Source organism: Pezoporus flaviventris, unplaced genomic scaffold (assembly GCF_033815535.1).
Source record: "Pezoporus flaviventris isolate CSIRO_AGI_PZ_B2104156 unplaced genomic scaffold, CSIRO_AGI_Pfla_v1 ptg000045l, whole genome shotgun sequence".
In the NCBI taxonomy this organism is placed as follows: domain Eukaryota; kingdom Metazoa; phylum Chordata; class Aves; order Psittaciformes; family Psittacidae; genus Pezoporus; species Pezoporus flaviventris.
In genome coordinates this window covers 17,682,945-17,699,417 of record NW_026892593.1, presented here as the reverse complement: position 1 = coordinate 17,699,417, position 16,473 = coordinate 17,682,945, and the positions used below count along the sequence as shown (strand labels likewise).

At 36.4% G+C, this 16,473-nt stretch overlaps 1 protein-coding gene across 7 annotated transcripts in view; it reads right to left on the bottom strand.

The window, feature by feature from the left end:
- GRM8 (glutamate metabotropic receptor 8) overlaps window positions 1-16,473 on the bottom strand; it is a 356,522-nt gene that overhangs the window by 109,591 nt on the left and 230,458 nt on the right. For 6 of the 7 annotated variants that reach the window (XM_061467549.1, XM_061467545.1, XM_061467546.1 and 3 more), the window contains one exon: window positions 14,699-14,899. In XM_061467549.1, the coding sequence (XP_061323533.1) occupies window positions 14,699-14,899 (201 nt within the window). Of the gene's footprint in view, window positions 1-14,510; window positions 14,613-14,698; window positions 14,900-16,473 lie in introns of those variants that run through there. The other variant, XM_061467551.1, reaches the window with a different exon arrangement.

Below are 16,473 nucleotides of genomic sequence, written 5' to 3'. Positions count from 1 at the left end.
TTCTTCTTCTCCCAGACTCAAGAGGGAGAGATACCTCTTTTTTGCTGTGTCTCTGTTCTGAGTTGTTCTGTCTGGACAGAATTCAAGTGACATGCAACTACAGACTCACAGGGATCCTGGCTGATAAGCTCTCAGCACTGCTGAAATGGCACTGCCTTGGCACAAGGGAGCCCTGCCCAAATTTTTATGAGCTTGACCATAGAAACCTGAAGGTTAGCAATATTAGAAGCTAAGAGATGCCATTCCTGAGACCAGTTTCCCAAAGGTTTTCCCAAAGGTTTTCGCTCAAGGACCAGAGCCACAAAAAGAGTTTCTTGCAATTGCTCAATGAAATCAGCATCCTTGTCAGGAATGCCAGTTAATCGCTGTATTTCATTAGTGATTCAACTGATAAGAACATTACTCACCACTACAGCTATAGGGCCTTGAGAGATTCTAATTCTCCATTTAATTAGTTTTAGTTTACTCCACACAAAAATCAAATAATTAGACAATAAGACAGAAAAAAAAAAATTCCATCAAAGTCTGCTTTGCTGCTGTTTTTTTTTTTTTCAGGTGACACAGGATAAGTGGGATAAGCATAAATTTCTCTGTAAAGGCCATTAATGCTTTTTAAATATTATTTAAATCTAGTGTTATAATGCAACCATTTCATACATTTTTTGGTTTTGTGAATCTATTCTAGCATTTAGTGACTTCAGAATTAGAATATACACTATTCCACAAACTACTGAAAAAAACCAACCCAAATACATTAGGAAAATATTTTATAAGTGTTCAATTCTGGAAAACCTGACTTCAGTACAGTCTATTAGGAACACATAATAACCTCTGGGCTTCACAAACTCATAAGACATCTATTGACATGACATGGCATGCACTCGAGTAGATATCAGACTGTTGCCATGAAGCTCACATGATGCACATTTGTCTGTGTTAGTGGGACACTTCTGTAAAAAAAATTGCTACCTCTTCTCCACGCATGGAAGAAACAGTCTGTACTTCTCAAGTGACATTGATGTTATTCACTGTTTGGCAAGTATAGTCAATGTCTATTATCATCTTATTTTTATAGGAAATCTTTAATCTGATTATACATGTATGTATAATGAACACAAAAACCTCCTTGTGTGTATTTGGAGGACTTAAACAGAAGGTGAATTTCTCAGCTGCCATTTGCTACCTTCTTTTTCTCCCCCTCTTGAGTTCACTCCTTTTTCAGCACCTACAATCTCTCACCTCCAAAGGAGGGGCAAACTTCTGCTATTCAAACCAAAGTAAGTTACCTTAAATCACTTCTGAACACAGGTCCAGAGTCCTTATTTAAAGAGAATGGCTCATGTCTTTATCTCAAAAATTTGGTGGCCTGTGATAACAACCAATTATGTCTGACATAACATGCAATAATTCATTGAAACACATTCACACATATGCCTTTACTTCTGCTGTGCAAATTGATATAAGCATTAAGAATTTGAATCCTTAAATAATATCAGAGACTGTAGTTGCACATTGCAGCTGGGTGTGTCTGCTACAGGATAAGTGGCAGAAGGCATATATCATTGCTCTGACCCTTCATACCCTGTGACGACAAACTTTAGGACACCTGACAATTCAGTTCCCAGCAGCTGTGGATTTATGAAATTTAATTGCTAAAAAAATATATCTACATGGTATAAAAGTAGATTGCCTTTAAAAGTTAGTGTTGTCCCTGTGTTTTCTGATTCACTGTACAAGGCATAGGACAACTCACTACAATAAGAATAAAACCATGTGTGTTTTATGCTCAGGTAAGCAAGAAATCCTCCTTAAGCGCTTTGTGCATGAATATATCCCCTGCTTGTAAGAAATAGTGAGAATGCAAAACAGAAAAAATTGTCAGTATCTGAGCCTCAGTTAGTCCATGCATAAGGAGGATCAATACAACAATTTGCAGCAATCAAGAACTGGAGCCCTTAAACACCAGCTGGCTTAGCAGAAACTTTCCCACAGTGGCTGTATGTTAATTTAAGGATTATTTCCAAGCACCTTTGGTAGTTTTTCTCCAAAATGACAAGCAGTGGACTCTAATATCCTGAGGCTTTCCCTTCAGATCTTTGGGTAGAGACTTGAAAGAACCATGGCAGAGTCTGCACTAAATAAGCCTTTCAAGTTTGCACAGTCTGGCATGTGCTGAGGAGTCTGACTGCCCTGTAGCTGCATATTCTGCACACAGATGATGACTTGAGGTTCATACATAATTTTCACTTTCCTTTAAAATTCATAACAATTATCTCCAAAATGTGGGACACAGCTATCATAACAGGCCATATGAGCTGTAACTTAATGTTACCTATGGATATCTTTGTAAAATAGGATTATGTGTGGAACAGGAAGACTGGCAATATATTTTTTATCTCTCAACTCAGGATCAAGCTATACTGGAGGAAAGCCAGGGCAGTCGACAGAGGCTGCACAGCCAAACAGGAAAATCAAATGTTGATCCAGTTGGAGCTCAGAGTGAGCAATAATGTGTCGTCTGTGGCTGTAGCTATTTCACAGAATTACAGAATAGTTAGGGTTGGAAGGGACCCTTGGAGATCACCTAGTCCAAGTCCTTTGCCAAGGCAGGGCCAACCAGAGGAGGTTACACAGGAATGTGTTCAGGTGGGTTTTGAATGTCTTCAGAGAGGAAGACTTCACAACCTCCCTGGGCAGCCTGTTCCAGTGCTCTGCCACTGTCAGTGTAAACAAGTTTTTCCTCATGTTGAGGTTTGTTGTGTTTTAGTTTATGGCCACTGCTCCTTGTTCTGTTGCTGGACACCACTGAAAAGTCTGGCACCATCCTCCTGACACTCACCTTTGAGATGTTTACATTCGTAAATGAGATCCCCCCTCAGTTTCTTTTCTAGACCAATCAGATCCAGCTCCTGCAATCTCTCCTTATAGGAGTGATGCTCCATAGCCCTGATCATCTTTGTCACCCTCTGCTGGGTCCTTTTCAGTAGCTCCTTGTCTTTCTTGTACTGAGGAGCCCAGAACTGGACACAGCACTCTAGATATGGCCTCACCAGGGTCAAGTGGAGGGAAGGATCACCTCCCTCGACCTGCTGGCCACACTCCTCCCAGTGCACCCCACGATACTATTGGCCCTCCTGGCCACAAGGACACACTGCTGGCTCATAGTCAACTTGTCATCTACCAATATTCCCAGGTCCTTCTCAGCTGAACTGCTCTCTAGTTGGTCAGCCCCCAGCCTGTACTGGTGCTTTGGGTTATTCCTTCCCAGGTGCAGTACCCTACACTTGCTCTTGTTAAACCTCATTAGGCTTCTCTCCACCCAATTCTCCAGCCTGCCAAGGTCCTACTATTTGCTTAGCCTTACAGTCAAAGGAAAGCAATCTACTATTGACACCTTCTTAAGATGCAACATACAGAATTGTGGATTTATGGTTATTTTAAAGATTTTCATGAGTATATGCATGGGTGACAAACATAGCTACTTCCCTTCCACTGAGTCTGTACAAATTGCTACCTTTGCCTGCCACAGGCAAACACAAACCCACTTGTCTTTCTATTGAAAAACATACAGTTCCTAGGGGAATATTCATTTAGTGAATGACAAGGACTGTCTCTTACTTTGCTGTTTTTTACTTGTGCAGATGAACATATGTGACAGAGAGCACATCTGTAAACTCAGGATGTTCTGAATTCCCCAGATAGGTCAGGTAACTGTTATATTACTACGTTTTTCAAGCTCTTAGGAACTGTCTTCCTGTACAAAGCAAGCACAACACGTAAACCTGAAGCCACATCTAAGTGACTAGATGGTACTCATGCATAAGTAATTGTAATTGCAAATGGGATTTTTCTATTTGCTTGCCAATTGATCTGGAATTTTCTTTATCTTTTTTAGTAATTTGTTAAAATTGTTAGGGTCAATACTTTTTTACAGTTGTTTTCAAGTACAATTGATTAATACCAGTATTCCAGACCCACTAAAATAAACAGTAAATTTTCTATTGACCATAGTACAGTTGGAATTTTATAAACGTAGTTCTGATGAATATAATATTTCTGCATTTTCCCCGTTAGCTAATGGATTGTCTTTTTTTCAACTAAATAATCAACAGGTAATATTCATTACCTAGTTCTGAAGAAATATTTCAGTAACCTGAATAACACTGTTCCATTTCAGAATGTGAAATAAAAAGGGTGAGTTAATTTAACAAAGCTAAATGCTCATAATCTGAGAACACTCAGATTGGCCCAATGGTTTTTTAATGCCTCCAGGCACTGGAAACATCTGGACAGTAATAACCAGTATGATTTTTTATCTGCGGTGACATTTTCATGGTATTGTACTTTTAGGGCAAGATCACAGAGTAAAAATGAAAAATGCATTGCAATCTTCTTTTAAGAACATTTTTTCTCTTAGTTAATTAAACACTTAAATAGATCAGAGTTTATACTTCTTTATTGCTGATAAATTCTTAATTACAAATGTCTTTAGCAACTCTGAATCCTTATTTAAGTTAAAACATGTGGCAAAAAGTTACAAGGAGATATGCAGAGAGCATAGACTTAGAGTTGGAAATGCAAAAAAAGTAGTAGAACAGACATAGTGAAACTATTTCTTGAAAGATTGCAAAATTTTGGGCTTTTGCAAGAATGGATTTAACTTGTCACACCCATTTCTGTGAAAATTCTTTTAATCATGCTGTGACCTAATCAAGCTGTATTTCACACATTGCAAAGTTGTAAGAAACTCAAAAGATATTCAATCTACGATAGGGTAAAATCTATCTTTTCATTGCTCACTGAAAGAAAACAGAAGTGTTTGATGGAATAATCAACCATCATTATTACTTGAAAACTCTTTTTTCTCCTTGATATTAAAACTACGGTAATATGTTGATAGCTTCTTTCTCTAACCAAAGTTTGGTTTTTTTCTTGGCTTGTTTTATTTTCTTATTGGACAATCATAAAAATGTGTATTAGTAAAAAACAGTGTTTAAAATCGTGCTAGCTTCTATAACCCTTCAGAGATAATACAGATATACTGCTTTAATCCCAAAGGTTAACTGGTAATTTGTCTTCTAGAAAACAGAAAAATTTAATCTAAATGAAAATGAAACATAATCCAGATATTGATGGCAGGTCTTTCTTTGAGAATGGTGTACAAAAAAAAACAACCCAGCCCTCCACAAATGCATAAAATTTGTCCTGCACTGCACTATGATTTCTGGTTTCAGTGCTGGCTGGGTAGGAATATGGACTCATACGTTTATAGCTGCTTCAATTCTGCTTTCACTAGAATAAAAAAACAAGAAGAACTATGACTTTATATAAACTAATAGACACTTAGTGCTACTAAGAGAGGATACTGGAAGTCCTTTTGAACAGGACTTTTAGGAAGTTCAGCGTTCTTAGTGCACAGTGACCCAATTGCAAAAGGCCTAAAGAATATCCTCCCAGTCATGCCCGATACTTCTTTAAAGCTTGCTTATGGGACATGGCTTCATTCTCCTTTGGATTAAAAGCTTAGAAGCCAATTACTTTCTTTAGTGAACATTTACATCTCAGACCAATATGAAAAGTTTGCGGGCAGGACTAAGCTCCAGTGTTTCTACCATCTTCACTTCAAAGCAGAGTTAGCACTACTACATTAAATATTTCCAATTTCCTAATGGAATTGTTCAGACACATAAACATCTTCCCCTTGACTTAACAGAGACTGACTGTACCATGTTCTTTTACCCTTCAGTTTAACTCCTAAACTTCAGGCAAGTCAGCATCAAAGTTAATCATACCAGAAAGTAAAGCTCACCCATTGTGATTGGTAGGTCTAAGGAGGAAGCTATGATTGGTGTGTAAATTTTAACACAGTAGTTAAAAACACATCCAAACTTTCATACTCTGAAATGTAGCTGTGTCCTCTGATAATCTAACCTTTACATAAATAATTCAACTACCAGCAAATAAAACTGCTAAAATAAAGCTCTCAAGTAGAGCACCAGTCAAGCTGATAATTTGTTAATAGAGCTCTAAGTAATAAAGAGAAGGACCATTTTTAAATCCATCTGGCTTTGTAGGCTCCTATGACTTGGACTTAAAGAGTTTGGGCTTCTGAGTGTAACTAATAAAGGGTCTTCTGTATATCCTATATTCCAATCTTTTTTTTTTTATTAAATGTTAATGTAATTATAAAAGTTAATAACCTAAAGAAATTGGCACAAATTGAAAATGTTAATATGGAAGCCTCACTAATACATCATCACTTTGAGAGTGTGCTATGCATGGAATCCACTAAAACCTTTACTGCAAAATATTTTACCTTTAAATATCAAATATTCAATTTTGATGATAGAGATAACAGGAGAATTGAGAGAAACGTTTTCTCTATTTAAAACACTATGCCTCAGGAATTTACGTATCAAATCCATTTTATTTCAAGCTTACAAGAGAGAGATGTGTCTAAGACTATGGGGAGCAACACTTTGAGTCCAATCTGTTCAGCATAAAACATAACGTGCTGTGTAGCCAAAATGATTGGATACCTTAATCCCCAGGAATAACAGCAAATGCTTCCTCTGCTGGAGTAAATTAGAGAAGCTTGTAAGATAAACAATCTTCTACATATTTAGTATTTCATACTATTAGAAACTCTTCAACCAGCCTTTGAGAAAATCCCTGTGACTCATAGCTGCCTCCAGAAAAACACACAGAAGTAGATGAGTTGCTATGGTCCCTAAATGCTAATAGACAGGCTAGCTCTCTGGTAGACTTTAGAGGCATTAGCCTTTCCCATCAGCTATATAGATAACTAGACACTTACTGTAGAGTTCACCAGCTACTGAAACTGAGGGAAACTTTATTGCTTTTAACTGATGAACTGAATCCCATCACTTTCCTCTTGGGTGTCTTGTTTCATTTGCCTGGATTCTCCCAGGTTTTGCTTAAGATTGCATCAGGTAACACGGTCTAACTTGCTCTCGAATCCAGTACTGCTTTGACTGTAGATCAGAACTTGGTTGATTACAACTGAATCCCACAACTCTACAACAAATGGGTAGAAAAACTAAACAGTACTGTCTGATGATGTTGGCATCGTCTCCTAATTGTAAATTTATTTGCTCCTCCCTGGAATTCCTGCCCTAGAATATCGTCTAACTGATTTCACTGTCCTTCCATTTAACATTAAAAAAATGGTTATTTTCCTCCTTAAATGAGAATGTAAGATTTGCCAACATAATTTCACTGACAGTGACTTTCCTGAAGTGTTCTATTTTCTGTTTGTTGCTTATCAGCCATTACCAGCTAGATCTCTTTTTACATGAATATACTATCAATGCAGCTTATTTCCACAACCAAATACTCTTAATAAAATCCGTATTGCCTTTTTTCCCCTTGATATTCTCTCTAATGTGTCTGTTTCATTTTGTAATGTCGTGGTTTAAACCCAGTCAGGTAATTCGTTCACTCACTTCCCCCCCTTTCTTGCCCTCCCCCTGCTCCCGGAGGGACGGAGAGGAGAATCGAAAAGAATGCAACTCCCACGGGTTGAGATAAGAACAGTTTAGTAACTAAGGTATAACACACACCACTACTGCTACCACCAGTAATAGTAATGTTAAAGGAAATAACAAGGGAAGAGAATACAACACCTCAGCACCAGCTGACCGATAACTCGCCCCCCAAGCCCGACCAAGCACCGACCGATACCTCCTCCAACCCTGCAGTCTCCCAGCCCTTCCGGCTCACTCCCAGTTACATCCTGGGCATGACGTGCTGTGATATGGAATACCTCTTTGGTCAGTTTGGGTCAGGTGTCCTGTCTCTGCTTCCTCCTGGCTTCCCCTCCTCCCTGGCAGAGCATGAGGATCACAAAGTCCTTGGCCAAACCAAAACATCGCTATCAGTTCTGTTCCCAGGCCGAAAGTCAAAACACTGCACTGCACCAGCTACCAAGGAGGAGAAACATGACTGCTACTGCTGAACCCAGGACATGTAAGTAGAATTTGTTGTAGGAAAATGAAAAAGGCTCATATTTTTCTGTTACAGAGGTACTAAAAAGCAATTAATTTCCCCTTATGACTGTCCTGCTGGCTTGCAGAACTGTTGTCTTACCAAATGGGTTATTGACATAGGGAAAAATTAGTAACTTCTACAAAGGTTGTTACTTGATTTCATAAATTTAAGAGGATATATTAAATTTAAAGATTTCAATTAAGAAGCTTGTCAAGATACTCCTCAAAACATGTGGAACACCTTCTTCCTATTAATGAAGGTAATAAATATATCTGAAGGGTTTAAAAATGCTGCAGAACTGCAGCTGTGGAGTTTCTTACACTGAATAAAATGCAAAAGAACCCATGCAGTATGGATGCAGCTTCTTTGCACTCAGATACTTTTTCACTCAGAATGGCAAGGGTTAGTTTGTACTGCTCTAATATGATCAAGAAAACTGTATTCTAATATATCTAAATATCCTTACCTATCAGGAGATTCAAATTCAAATTAATTGGATAATGAGGGTAAATATTTTATCACCTTCCTTTACATATTAATTTTTAAAATACTTTATAAATTAGACTTTGTTCCTCAAAACAGCAAATTGACCTCAGTCATGTTCTACACCATGAATTTTGTATGTGGAGCACTTATACTGATCAATTACTCAGTACTTAAGATCTGTACATAGGCAAAAGCATGCTTATAAATTGCACATACTTTTAGATTCTACCTTCGAATTTCACAGCCAGCATTCATAATCTCTGATTTTAATCACAGGGATTCATGAGGTAACTAAGAATCACAGCAGTTCCAAGCTTTGCCTGCTGTGCGTGTTTATATTATAACCATACATTACTTAAACCTATTAAGAATGATTCAGACCACTGTGTAAGTTTGCTTTCTGGTATAGCTACCTGGATTAATTCAATTAAAATAATTAGCATGTCAAATAAGAACTTATTTTAAATCATCCCCTTCTCATCCCCAATAATAATAAATTAATAGAGGTAATAATTCCTTTCTTAACATAAAGGTACGGGAAACTAGACATCAGAACTTGTTATAACAAATGATCTGCTACAAACTCAGTGCATTCACAAACCAAATTAGACACCTCTGAAACCATGTCAAAAGTACATAAAAAGAATGAACTGTTTCAAATTCTGGGATTTTATGAGTTCTCTTCTATGTTAGTTTAAGCTTTAGCCATGTGTTCAAACATACCTTTGTACCACCGAGATTTAAAATATCACATGGCGTTATGTCATGTGATTAATTTCTGATAGAGAAAACATCACAGATCTTAATAAAACTGTAGCAGACATTCCCCTTTCCACTCCCACTTCTGCAGCTGAAAGTAGTATCTTTGCTTCTTTAGCAGAGTACCAATTAGTGAAACTAGAGTTGTTACTGCAGTGAATCCTAGGAAGGTCAGCAGAGCTCATCCCTTCCCAACTCATTGTTAATCTTATTTGTCCCCATCTGACCTACTCATCTGCTATTATCTGCCATTATGCTTAGGTAGTTTTTAACCCCATCAGAATAGGTTACCAGTGGCCTTGTAGGATGCTAGGTGTTTCTCATAGTACAAACCCTTAAATTATGAATTGACCATAGGAACTCATAACTTTACAATCACTGACATGCCCAGCTCCAATTATTTCAAAAGGTTTTTTTTTTCTTTGTTGGTAGTCATAGACTTGAGTTGGATTTTTAAAAATCTGAGTTAGTAACATATCTCCAGTACATTTAGTTTTGTTTTACTGGGACATTTAGTTCTATTGTGCTGAATGCCTTAAGAAATGTCAAAACTTACAAGCCTCAAAGGAAAATTTTAAAGCTTCTGTTTTAATGATAAATAATGATTTGAGAATGCAAATTTTGTACTCAGTGAAAGAATAGAGAAGTGCCAGATTTCTTCAAGAAAACATTTAAAACAGTCTGAACTGAATATTAAGTCAGGAGAGTTTTGCACAGATTGATGTCTTAGCAACTTCAAAAGATAACAAGAGAAGACTAATTTTGTAACCAACTGATTCCAAAATAATGATTCTCTGGAGGATTCAAAATTCCCCATAAGAAACCTCATTCTTCATGTTTTTAAAAACTGTCCTCTATAGGTAAAGTTTTGTCGGAAAAAATCGTTCTTCCCTTTCAGGATGAAATTTGCATGTTTGCTTTTTAAATGGGGTTGATGCTGTGTGTGTACATGTGTGTGTGTAGCCAAGATTAATCTTTTATCAAAAGCATTTAATTAACACATCTAAATACCAAATAAACAGCAAGGTTTACTAGTCCTCAGACTATTAAATTAGTTCCAGAAGAGCACAGTAAAAGTAACACATGTTCATTTAATATTGTAATGCAAAGGTGAGTGATATACTTTTCTTTCTTTCAAGTCCAGCTAGGGCTATAGAATCACAGCATGGTGAGGTGGGAAAGGACCTTTGGAGATTACCTGTTCCAACCTCTCTGCTTAAAGCAGGCACAGCTAGAGCAGTTTGCCCATGTCCAGCTGGGTTTTGAATATCTCCAAAGATGTTCACTCTTTTCTAGGCAACCTGTTCCACTGCTGTTGTAGATTTGTCACAAAATCTCAGCAAGCAACATAATTATTTTACGTTGGCCCAGAGAAGATCAGAGAAAAGGTTGTGCAGACTCAGAATTTATTTTGAGTCTCTTCACCAGGAGGGGGAGGTGGTGTTGCAGGGACCTTCTGCAGAAGCCGCCATTTATCTGAACATTGATGACAGAGACGAGTCAGTACTTCCACCTACTGCTCCCTTCTTACTTAAAAGGATGTCAAAGTAGCAAGTATACCTGTTCACTCACAGGATAAGTAGCCCATCAAAGCAAACACAATGTCTCTGCATGTATGAAAATACAGGTCAAGAACTGCCCTTACATCTGTGATTAAGTGAAAGATTCATCGTAATATCTGTAAATATATTGTGTTATAGCGTGTGATGTTTTCTTGATGTTTAACCCTGGAACTACTGCAGTATATTAATATGAATGCAAATATAAATAGGTAGGCAAAACTCAGCTACTTTATACTAGCTGCAAATCTACATATATAGAAAAAGGGAACTTTCTTCTCTATGAAATGGTTTATATATAATATAAGCAATATTCTTTATCTTTGGAATCTAACTATAAATTTTGATCTTTCATTTAGTAGTGAGACAGCTGGTGAGGGAGGCACTGATCAGTCTAGTCTTATCACTTTATGTTTTATTCCCACCCAAGAAATAGCACTGTATCCATGTGTCATCCTTATTCGAAAGGAAATACAAAGATCAAACTTTTTCTTAAAAAACAGACCAAAAGCAACTTTGAAAACACTTCCATCCATGAAAAAAATGCATGTTCAAGTCCTGTTTCTGTTAAAAGATGAGCATTTATAGCTAATTCAGCAAAGCACTTCTCACAAAACACTCAGCAGATAAATGCCAGGGTAAAAACTCTCGGAAAACATCTGACTATTTTGTAGACAGAATAATGAAGTTAAATAGAGAATACTAGAGCAATTTGACTGGAGAATATACTGAATTGTGCCACAATCACACTAGTGCCCACATTTGGATACAAAATCTAGTAGTGAAAATCTTTCAAATGTGGTGTCTTTGTTAAAATAAGAAAACCATAAAATGACAAGATTCACTTTTTGCCTGGGAAAAACATAGAAGGAGCATGAAAATTATAGAAGTTATAAGTATTTTTTTCATCAAATAGCCATAAAGGAATGGTTATGTTCTACTAGTAGTGACCATAAATAACACAGGGAACTAAATATGCTACACCATACTTTGCTAGCAGTCTTAAGAAAAACACAGGCAATAGTAAACAGGAGACTACATTCAGCAGTAGTACAAATTGCATGTACAAATTAATTTCTTTATTCCTATTACAAATGAAGAAATTCTATCCCCTTTAAAATCACACTGAACTGTGAGATTTTCTGCATTTAGCATAGAAAACTGGTAGAAAAATATCTAAGCAGAAACAAATGTCATATCAATTACATCAGTGCACTGTGAGCTAGTGGGTATGATCGCCCTTCAGTCATGAAGGTGTCATGGAATATTACACAGATGAATACTTCGGGGGGGGGGGGGGAAATCTTCATTATTCATAAATAAAGTTAAACAGAGTAAACAAACCCAAAACCATTCCAAACTCATAACTTGCAATCAAAAGCAAAACAGTTACTCCAATAAACAGAAATATATATGCTTTCTTACTCTTGCAAATACCCTCCGTAAGGCAGACAGATGTTCTTCATAATACAGGTCATACTTTGTGAGGTGAAACCCCCTAAGCTAAATGTGACAGAATATTAATTGGACTTGCACCCACATATTATGACCTTGGTTAAGAAGGGTATACTGAATTCAGAGAGGTGAGAGGATGATTTAACATGCATATGGATAGAATCATGAAGGGAAACTGATATTGAATAAAAAGAAAATCTGCTTGTCTTAAAAATGCCGGTTACTTCTTGGTATTAGAAATTATCATCATCTTGAAGGGCAACGGCTTAATTCTAAAACACTGGAAAAGTTGTTTGAGCATAAGGAAAAAGTTTTTTACCAAGAAGATGATCAAATATTGAGCCTGATTGCTCGGTGAGAATTTTGGAGGATTTTCCATCCTTGTATATATTTAAAACCTGGCTGGACATGGTCCTATGTAACCTGATTTGGCTGATCATGGTCTGAGCAGAGGTTAGAGGAGATGATCTCCACAGGTCCCTACATACTTTAGTAATGCTTTGATCCTGTGATTGATTGTTAGTATAGAAAAAAGCTACTTTGAATGGTTGTGAAAGCCAAGGTTTTCCTATCATGTGTCAGTTTACTTTTAATATACTACATTATTAATGACTGAACCTGGGATGCACTTCAAAACTGACACACAGCACTACTGTCAACACCCATCATAGGAGGTCTAGCAATCTATGTAAATATTCATCTCTATAAACCAAGTCAGACACAGTGGCACTGCTGTCCTGAGGGACAGGAATTTTGAATTAATAGGAAAAGGCAAAGGGTTAAAAATGATCTTTTGCTTATGCCTCCAAAAAAAAAAAAAAAAAAAAAAAAGTACTTGGGCATATAATACACCCAAAAAATTGGTGCATCAGTGAATAATGTGGACTGGATTAGTACAGAGAACAGTTAGTGGGACAGAAAGTGAAGCTCACAGAATTGTTTCTTCTATATTTTTTTTACCTCAACCAGTAAATCACCAGTTCAAAACCAGATACTTTTTCATTACTGTCCAGAATGCTTTATCCCACTCTTAAATCTCCCCTTGTTGAAATACCTAGAGTCAGCCAGAGAAATTGTGACAGGTATTGATGAAAAAAAACAATCTAGGGAGAGAAAGGTTTCATATGAAATGTACAGCATAACTATTCATGCTAAACCTTTATGCTCAACAAATGAAAATAGATCACTTTGTGCTTTAACAACACAGACCCAGAAGAATGTTTACTATAAAAGTAGATAATTGTCACTGCAAACCTTACCTTTGTCATCATAAAAAGTTTCAATTTGCCAGCAACATAATTTGCTCCAGGTTTTCTATAAAGTCACTAAAGAATCATTTAAAATCCTTCCATCTTTATATTCCTGGAGACAAGGATTCTCTTTTCATGAAAATGGCATAGGAAAAAAACCCTGTGAACTGCAGCCAACCAAAGAGTCTGGTATGTTACCTAAAGCAAAAAGAGCTTCCACTTGGAAGATAAATTCAAAATGACCTTGTGCTTTTTTTCAAAAAGGCTGGCAGCTGAAGTCATGGAACAAATTGTGATAGACAGCGCTTATCTCTGCATAGTTAGAAGGCATGTCTAGTATGCGAATCACCACCAAGTAGGGAAAAAACCCAACCAAAACACAGCCAAGAACATTACTCCATTTCTTTGTAAAATAATGGTAAATACAGTCTACAATAATTATGATTTTAATTAAATAATGTATATTTTCAACAACCTTATTTCACCATCAAGTATGTTCTTCGTTTTTAATTCTACATTCATAAATTAATCCTGTTCTTTATTGGTCTCTACTGTTGACAGCATAAACATCTGTAACTACGCAGGCAGATCCCAGCTGCAGAGAATATTCTGTAGTGTTGCTTAAAAATATATATTATTGTTTTGTTAAAGCTCACTAAATCACTGAGTCAAAAACAATGAGATGGAAGAGAAGCCAGAACTGTGAGTGATTTAATTGAGATTTAAATATGCAAATTGAAAGAAAACTCACTAGTCTTATCTGTAAGAAAATTGTTAACAGCAATTTCAGAAGAAAGTCATTTTAAATAGCATTTTTTTTATTCATTCTCTTGCAAACACATAAGCAATTTCTGTCAAAGGATTTTAATTTGTCAATAGGACTGCATGAGTCCTCAACTTGTTTTTATAATAGCAGCTTTTCACTGGAATATTTTGATCAACAGATTCTTATTTTTAACATCTTCTCTTTTGAGAGCAGCTTAATGTTAAGAAGAAAAATACACTTGGGGTTTCAAAGCAGGTGAAAAAACTCACAGTGCTGATTAAAAAAGAACTGCTTCTAATCCTGTTTTCTACTGTGCCTTAAAGTATCCTATATAAAAAAAAAACAACACATCTTGTCACTTCTGAACCATTTAAAGAAGAAAAGGAAGGGGAAAAAGAATACATGTAACTTACCATTAAAGTTTACTGCCCGAATATAGCTAAGTAGTTCTTTACCGTCAGTTGTGCTCATCCTTGGGCACAGACCAATATATCCAGGACAGAGATCTTTATGCATGTTGTGTAGTGCATAGGCCATTGAATATACTGCATCAATTACAAACTGAACTTTTCCTTCTTGCTCATAGGCTGAATCTCTTGCAATTCTTTCTAAGCCTAAGGAAGAAACAGAAAGAGTCAGTTTATTTCTCTGTCTGTGCGTGTGTGTGTGTGTATGTGCATGAATATTTGCATGCAAAAATTCACAGGAGAACATAAATAATTACAGTCAGATTGATAGGTAAAGTTAGGACTCATCTATCCATCACCTAAATAAACAAGACAAGGAAAAAATATGGCCATCTGCTTTTGCCTCTAATCATTGTACACTGTGCCAGGTATATAAACAATATGTTGAATTCTGGGCTAGGAAAAAGGACGACACATTGCATTACAAGAAAAAGAAAAATAGATATATGTATTTCCACAATCCAGTAGAAAAACTCTCTTTCTACCTTATTGACTTTCATTCAACAGCTGTTTATTGTTATTTATAGGACATTTCTACAGCAGCCTGACATTCTGTTTTAGATAAATGTAAGTTTGCTATGATTTTTATCCCTTTCTACTGTTTGATAAACATAATTTAAACATCTCAGGGATAAAAGCTGAATGCTTGCCAAGTGATGTGGCCATCTGTCTCCATATTGGAAAGTGCTTATTCTGAGACTTTTTTCCTGTGTCTACTAGTGAATTATGCTTCACATTGAGAGCCATGTACTCTCTGCTATTTCCTACAGGGACATTTTTCCTTCGGAGGGAACACAAAGCAGATCAATGAATTATGAAATTGCTATTCTAAGGGAGTTGCCCACATTAATCACTTATGTCCAAACCCCAAAATCCTTTTACATTCATAGGTAATTGTACTAAGTAGAAAAGTTAATAAATGAAGTTCATGAAAATTATACTTAAGCAGATAATCAATATGAAATCCCATGTCCTATATAGGAATTGAGCCAGTGATTTCAAATGCTCAAAATCTTAATTTAGCAGGGAAAGATGGCTCCGCAGATCTTGATCTGAAATCTGCCCTGCTGAAATATACAGTCAAGTTCCTATTGACTCAGTGAACACAAGAATGAATACTTAGGTTATCTACCAGATTGACAGCTCATTCAGTTTGAAAATAATCCATTCACATTATTTAAGACTACTTAGAAATTAACCAGAAGTTTATGGATATTTTTAATGTATTTATTTTAACACTCTGTATCTTACTTTGTATGTTTCTTTTTTATCTCTAAACACAGACTTTTATGAGTTCAGGTTATCAAATTTTTTTTTATCCAAGCTTTTACAAGTGTATTTTTTAGGCCTGAAAACATTCTGTACACAAGAACATTCTTTAGACAAAGTATGCAAGCCCATATGACATGAGAAAAAAGACAGGGAGTATACTCAGAGGTCTTTCTTCTCTTTGCCTGCTGCACTTCAGTGCCACTATCTCACATTACAGTGATAATGTATGAACAAATTCGTAATCTGACAGTCAGGTGTGTTTTGTGTTTTAAACATCCCTGAGCACTGGGAGCAATGGATAGCCTTGAAAAGGCCATTATGTTCTTTTATTTCTCCTCAGTGATTAGTTAAAAAATGATAAAATCATTACCTCATGAAAAGGTACTAACCATTTGGAGGGGAAAGCATATAACTTATTTTTATGATTTGCCACAAGTAGCTTCACAGAT